Source organism: Mercenaria mercenaria, chromosome 18 (genome assembly GCF_021730395.1).
Source record: "Mercenaria mercenaria strain notata chromosome 18, MADL_Memer_1, whole genome shotgun sequence".
Classification (NCBI taxonomy): Eukaryota; Metazoa; Mollusca; class Bivalvia; order Venerida; family Veneridae; genus Mercenaria; species Mercenaria mercenaria.
Window position 1 is genome coordinate 41,651,700 of NC_069378.1, and position 7,857 is coordinate 41,659,556.

The 7,857-nt window shown below is 34.7% G+C and overlaps 1 protein-coding gene across 1 annotated transcript; it reads right to left on the reverse strand.

The window, feature by feature from the left end:
* Positions 1–573: 573 nt before the first annotated feature.
* LOC123539472 (uncharacterized) lies at positions 574–7,260 on the reverse strand. Its single transcript, XM_045324113.2, has 3 exons — positions 6,820–7,260; positions 4,387–5,147; positions 574–1,016 (listed from the first exon to the last, which is right to left on the reverse strand). Exons 1-3 carry the CDS (start codon positions 7,026–7,028, stop codon positions 574–576), a joined length of 1,413 nt encoding a protein of 470 aa, XP_045180048.2. The 5' UTR covers positions 7,029–7,260.
* Between the last annotated feature and the right edge of the window lie 597 nt (positions 7,261–7,857).

The window sequence follows — 7,857 nt, forward strand, 5'->3', positions numbered from 1 at the left end:
ATGAATGTTCTTAATCGTGTTTTAGCCTCTGCATAAGCTTCCATTGACATACCTAATGAGTTAAACAAAATGTTCTGCAATTCGTCTTCCGTTAATATGTGTAATGAGGTGCATATCACTTCAAGTATCCGTTTTGTAGCGCCGAACCCAGGATTTGAAGTCGCAATGAAATACCTTCGAAACTGTTCGTCGTAATAATGGTCTAAAGAATGAGCAATGACCTCTCCTTCTTCAAAATGAAAACATTCATTTAAACTGGAAGCAATTAAAAAGTTTGAAACATTTGACATCGTAAGTTCTACAAATTCTTTTTCTGAAATGTTCGTATTCGCTTGCTGTAAGTATAATTTTATATCATTCGTGTTTCTTAAATCATCATCGTTCAGATTAAGAAACCATAAGTATTTACTAAAGTGTTTTAGTTCAGATACATTCCGACTTGATATCAAAAACTTTACCCAAAACGGAAAACGATGTATCCTGTACCTAAGTAGAACATATAATTCGTTTTCATGGCGGTAAGAATTGTAACACTCATCTAATCCGTCGATGATTATTATTACCGGTTCTTGTTCAGAAAATACACTGATCTAAGCATCCATTCGGATCTCTTTCACACAAAGTTCTGTCAAAAACTTCCAGACAAGCCCTCATACTCTCGCCAATAGCTGGTATCTGAGATAAAAACATTGAAATTAAACGAAAAATGAATATATATGCTTGTTTAGATGTTAAAACATCAAATCTACAAATGTGATAAGCCACGAGACGTCTTCTTATTCTGCTTGCTGGGTTGTTTTTCGAAGAACATATTATTTGCTTAATCAGCGCAGACTTCCCGTAGCCCATGTCGGCTTGTAATAATAGTCCATGATTTTCGTCTGTCATCTTTAGCAGCTCTTCTTCAATTATCTTAAACAACCAATTTCTTCCTGTAAAATTCTTGTGGTGTGAAATATATTCAAATAGAAACACTCTCCCGGAGTTGACATAAGACAAGTTCTCTGGAAGGCAGCCTGAAATATGTAAGGTCGTGAATATCAGTATATCTATGTCCTGTTTTCTGATAAGTCTGACACAGTGCCGCACTCATCGTGCGGATTCTAGTTACAATCAAAAGGATGTTAATCTAAGAGGCTTAATGTTTTCATTTCTTACAACACTTGCTTAAAATACCGGACTAGTATGTACTGGTCAGATCTATCATGTGTGTTTGTTTGTTTGTCTTTGTTTTTTTTATTTTTTGGGGGGATTTGTTTTTTTGGGGGGCGGGGGTGGGGTAACGCAGTTTGCAGAAGTATTTCAGTCATGTAACCACGGTCATTTACTCTAACCAGTGTTCCTGGATTCTGTACCAATACTAACCCGTCCACTTCACATGAGTTGGAGGACAAATGATTTAAGACACATTGTTTATTATAAAATCGGTCGTTGAGGACGTATGCCTTACCCAGGAAAAACACTCACTACCCTGCGATCCGTAGATATGCTGTCAGATTTCATTGTTTTTTAAACAAATAACTATTTAAACGATTGACAGACGAAAGAAAGTAAGACTGTATCTCAGAACGGCCGTTGAGGTATAAGGTGTGCTAGCCAAACGCAGATTCATACCCATTGACAATATAGTTTCAATAAATGTTTCCCTGCAAAAGTTATGTATAGCAATGTACAAATGTATTAAACAGTTCTTGTATATAAGCTTTTCCGAACTAGATAAAGATAGTGATAGTGTTTTACAAGCTTTGAAACATTTCCAACAATTAAAACACAAATACTAATCTTGAAAGTTGCATTCTTGCTAAATTGATAGATCAATAATGTGACAAAACAAGAACACTTATTCCTGAAATAAAATAAAACTAGTGATTGATTTCTAAGAAATTCGTATGTCTCCCACCACTTACTATGCAGAAATGTAAAATACCACGACTTAGGGGTCGTAACTTTAGAGAAAATCACTAAATATTAAATATTATTTATTAGCAATAATCCGTTCAGTGAAGTCTGGTGTTAATCCAGCAGTGATGTTACTTGAGCTGCGTGAACAAACTTTGTGACAGACAGGTTGCACTTTTTCAGACCTTGAACCTGATCACACTGACCACATATGGAATCCAATACTTAGTTTGTTTTTACGAAACTTATATGCCAAGTTTAATTTCAATACAACAATCGAAACTTTAGCTATTCAGAGGAAACTGGGGTTGTTGTTTTCTGCTATTTTATCTTACAGTAACCTTGACCTTGACTTCACTGACCATAATCCAAATTCAACTTTGGTCTTACTACCAATAATTTAGCGTTTCTTTTCTCAAAATTAATGTTATAATGAATTGTCTGCAAACATTTCGGATAGTTGCTAGCACATTGAAATTTGTCTGTATTTGAGCATGAGTAAATATCATAAATTATACAAAATTTATAAAACAAGAGGGCCATGTTGGCCCTATATCGCTCACCTGAGTTAAGATGCCTGCTTGAACAAAGTTTTTTGCTAAAGCTTTAAAAAAACAAACAAAACAAGAGGGTCATGATGACCCTGGATCGCTCACCAGAGTAATATGAGCTACATGTTTCAAATGTCAAACTGATGATTTTTAGAACATTTTTAGAAGATTTTCCTATGTACAATCAAGTAACCCCTGGGGCAGGGCCAATTTTACCCCGAGGGTCATGATTTGAACAAAGTTTGTAGAAGTCTACTAGGCAATGTTACATATCAAATATCTAAGATCTAGGCCTTCTGGTTTATTTTTAGCAAATTTATGAAGATTTCCCTATGTACAATCAAGTAACCCCTGGGGCTGGGTCAATTTGACCCTGGGGGTCAAGATTTGAACAAGTTTTGTAGAGGTCCACTAGGCACTGCTACATGTCAAATATCTAAGCTCTAGGCTTTCTGGGTTTTTTTAGATAATTTTGAAGATTTTTTTATGTATAATCAAGTAACCCCATGGGGCGGGGTCAATTTGACCCTGGGGGTCATGACTTGAACAAATTTTGTAGAAGTCTACTAGGCAATGCTAAATGTCAAATATCTAAGATCTAGGCCTTCTGGTTTATTTTAAGAAAAATTTTGAAGATTGTCCCTTTGTAAAATTAAGTGACCCCTGGAGTGGTGTCAATTTTGACCCTGGGGGTCATGATTTGAACAAATTTTGTAGAGGTCCACTAGGCTATACTACATGTGAAATATCTAAGCTGTAGGCCTTCTGGTTTATTTTTAAAAAATTTGTGAATATTTTCCCATGTAAAATCAAGTGACCCCTGGGGCATGGTCAATTTTGACCCCGGAGGTCATGGTTTAAACAAATTTTGTAGAGGTCCACTAGGCAATGCTACATGTCAAATATCTAAGCTCTAAGCCTTCTTGTTTTTTTTAGAAAATTTTGAAGATTTTTCTATGTACAATCAAGTAACCCTATGGGGTGGGGTCAATTTGATCCCGGGGGTCATGATTTGAATAAATTATGTAGAAATCTACTAGGCAATGCTAAATTTCAAATATCTAAGCTCTAGGCCTTCTGGTTTATTTTTAGAAAAAAAATTGAAGATTTTCCTATGTAAAATCAATGACCCTTGGGGTGGGGTCAATTTTGACCCCGGGGTCATAATTTGAACAAGTTTAGTAGAGGTCTATTAGGCAATGCTACATATCAAATATCTAAGCTCTAGGGCTTCTGGTTTTTGAGAAGAAGATTTTTTAAGATTTTCCTATGTAAAATCAAGTGACCCCTGAGGCGGGGTCAATTTTTACCCCGGGGTCATGATTTGAACAAACTTGGTAGAGGTCCACTAGGCAATGCTTCACATCAAATATCTAAGCTCTAGGGCTTCTGGTTTTGGAGAAGATTTTTAAAGTTTTTCCTTTTGGTTGCCATGGCAACCAGATTTCTGCATGGAATTCAATTCTTTGAACCATTTTTAAAGAAGACCATCCAAGGAACATCCCTGTGAACTTTCATCAAAATTGGCCTGTTGGTTTAGGATGAGATGTTGTTTAAAGGAAAGTGTGGACGGGCGGACGGACGGACGGACGCCAGACGGTGAGCGATCACAATAGCTCACCCCGAGCACTTTGTGTTCAGGTGAGCTAAAAAAATAACGGCACTGTAAAAGTTGTTTAAAGTTTGCATACGAGTCTCTTGCTGGATACAGTATATCGCTGTAACATTGTTTTGAACTTTTGAAATATTCACCATTAGGTGTAGTAATACCTTATGTCATTATGGTTTGGTATTGCGGCTGAATGTCTGGACGTGTTATAACATTTCTTATGTTTGGAAATATGTCATATTGTGTTGTGTTGGAAATATGTCATATTGAGTTGTGTTGGTGCGAAAGCAGATTGCATGCTTCATAACAAATAATACCAATGTTTACCTTCTGTTGACTCTAACGTATAGGGAGCTTTAGGTAACTCGCTGGTATGTGTGTCTCTTTTAATCCCAATGTCCTTCAGAGGTACACATGCTGGAGTATTTAGATACCAGACAAACCCACATAAGGATAAGACACAAAGATTAAACATAATCATAATCGAAATAACAATTACCCAAAAGACATGCTTTGTTAATTTTTGTATTATTAGAGCATTCTTTTCAAGTTTTGTATGTGTTTCATGGAGCCCTAGAGCATTTCTGTCAAGTCTAGCATAAATGTCTGCATTTTGCATTCCAATATCCCTTAAAGCATCCATGATATCGGTTTCATACCGAAATAGATCACCTTGTTCAAGGTGACCGATAGTTTGTACTAAATCATTGTGGTTTGGTATTAGAGGTTGAATATCTGGATGTGTGATAACATTACTTATGTTCTGAAATATTTCAATTTTCTTCGCATTTGTAATTTTCATTTTTGCGTTGTACTGGTGTATTAGCTCATTTCGAGATTGTCTCAGAGGATCAGCAACTTGGACCTGCCTTTGAAAGATTGAACACCTTTCCCAAATGTTGAGTATTGTCGAGATGTCTTTCAAGTTGTTTGCATTGTAGTCAGGTGAGAATATTTCGGCTATATTTAGGCTATCTATCGGCCATGTCCACGATTTCATTGCTGACCAACGTACTCTATTCCGCCGTCGAACTTGTACGATGTATTGTTCTAGTTCTTGGCGCCAGCTACTACATGTTGGACACCATCTTGAATATAAGCAGCAATTATTAGATTAAATTAATATAAATACAATGTATTGTACAATTTATTTGACCTGTCAAAACATGTTCCCGGCTTTCATTGTATTCTGTTCACGCCTACATAAGATTAACATGAAAGCCAGAAAAATGTTTTGACAGGCCAATACAATAAATTTAGTTATATTGTAAAAGATTATTTATTGCGAATATAAATAAGCAAATGAAGCATAGACTTTGTTTTGTTTTGTTTTTTACATAAAAGTCATCGACGACTGCCATTACCTGAAACATTTACAGACGTTCAAAACTCTTGCAAACAGCTCACATTTTGTTTATTCTAGCTAAATCTTGAGTCCTGTATGACCTTAGTCCTTCGAGTTGTACCCTTGAATTCAGTGGAGTTTCAGAGAAATGCGGCCGTTTCCATTCGCAAATGGACAGCTAAGAACTTTGACTAATGTCATTTGGTGCATGTTACGTCAACGAAAGGGGCCAAAATGAAAATATTAATCAATATCTTATTAAGGGACAGCTTAATTGTATATATTGTAACTGAACAGTAGTTTTTCATCGCATTTTTCCGTAGTCAACTGGAAAACGAGTTAATCAACAGCGCATTTTAATCTAAAACACACTTTACAACCATTGATTTTTAGATAAATTTATTTGATCAATCGACCACTGATAAAACTTGTCAAATTCAAATGAATGATTTGAAATCTTCTCTTTGCAAAGTAAACAAGAAATAGCTTTAAAAATGACAAACGGGCGCATTACCCAATGCACATTTTAAGCAACGAAACGTGCATGCACTCTGCACTTTAAAATACGATGGGGCATTTATAAAGCAAAACAAAATGTAGCTTAGGACGAGTTGACTTTAAATCGTTTACAGGAGATCACTCTCTATCAGAGTGGCAGAGTCGTAGTCTGCCGCAGCATTCAGGTTTATGATGTTTTACAAAAGCCTTGCACCGGATTATACTGTATTGTTCAGAGCACCTGCATATCCCTTAAGAAAATACTATCTATTCCATTCTAGAAGCCTGTGAAATGTTTCATCCACCAATCAAAATGTACAGTTTTGATCAGTTGGTAAATAACCTTCATCCAAAAAATAAACAGGAAGTAACGATGACATTAATACCGGCATGTGGCCTGGAAAAGACAAAATAACTTTTTAGATTACCAAATGGAATGTTTCAGGATACCAAGTTAAAAAGCTGACTTTTCGCTATCAATATTTTTCTTAATCGCTTAACTATATATATTTGATAGATGTTTATCACATACGGTATCAAATCTTTAGTAGCGTTCTACTTCCCAATGATTTTTCTACAAATCTAATAGATGATCGAAAGGAAGATGTTTGTGTTTAACTTATTTTCAACTACATATACTTGCTGACAGGTCATAAACATTTTCACCTATGAATGTGTGTTTATACTATCTAAATAATATAAATTTCAAGGGAAAATAAATGACGGTAACATGTTGATTTCCTCCACAAGATGATAATTCCCTGATAATATCTTAAATTGAATCTTTTTGTAACCATTTCATGAACATTTTTGGATTTGTTGTCAAAATCTTTTATAGCGAACACCATGTCGTAAGTATTCATAATATATATATTTGTTTCCGGTTTAATCAATAAATCTACAGAATATGAGTTTACCTGTTTCGATCATGAATGTTGACACTGCACTGTTGAACGCATTGAGGTAGATTTAGATATCTTAAATTGTGTTGGATTTGATTATGAACAGTTTGAAGTCCCTGTTCGGTAACACTTCCTAAAGCTTCTCCAGTTTTGTTCACTGCTACAAGAGCACATACATAATTTTTGTGTTTTTCACTACGCCTCATATTTCTCACAGCCGCCATATTTAAAAAGAGCCCCCTGCACGAAAACAAAACTATTGATGATATACAATTTTCAGCCGTAGAGCCGAATATAACCCCTATGTGTTATCCCGTATTTTTAATTACTAAATGCTAGAAAGCTAAAAACAAACATTGTTCCAAATGTTTTAAACGATAACAGAATATCCTTTAAAATTTTAAGAGAATATTTTCAAACTACTTGTACCTATACTTTATCTAAACTCGAGTTATCTGAAAATCGATAACGTTTTACGTGAAGTAAATTGTATGGCATGTCAAACGTTGCTAAATTATATATGTATGTTATTATTATTGTATGTTTGTTATTGTTATTCAACGTCGTGTCATTCATATTCTGAAAGTCATTATTGTTATTCTATATTTCGTTATTGTATCTTTGATATTGTTATTCAATGTCGTGTCATTCATATTCTAAGTGTTACCATTGTTATTATATATGTCGTTATTCTTATTGTATGTTCGATATTCTTATGGCAAATATCATTATTGTTATTCTATATTTCGTTATTCTTATTGTATCTTTGATATTGTTAATCAATGCCGTGTCATTCATATTCTAAGTGTTACCATTGTTATTGTATATGTCGTTATTCTTATTGTATGTTCGATATTCTTATGGTAAAAGTCATCATTGTTGTTCAATATCTGACGAATCTATTTGCAAAACGTGTCATTCTTATTCTATGTTATGTGGTTGTATTTGTATAGCGTCGCTGTGCTATTTATATCGCGGGAAATCGCACATACAATAAGAATATCAAGCTTACAAAAACAATGATTAATATACAACAACAATAACATCTTTTAC

Bases quoted from the DNA above. Each gene is read 5' to 3' on its own strand.
- LOC123539472 (XM_045324113.2), bottom strand. From the start codon at position 7,028: ATGGCGGCTGTGAGAAATATGAGGCGTAGTGAAAAACACAAAAATTAT. The intron at 5,148-6,819 runs GTAAACTCATAT...CTTATATTCAAG, and splicing joins AACATTCATGATCGAAACAG to ATGGTGTCCAACATGTAGTA. The intron at 1,017-4,386 runs GTAAACATTGGT...TACATATTTCAG, and splicing joins TACGTTAGAGTCAACAGAAG to GCTGCCTTCCAGAGAACTTG.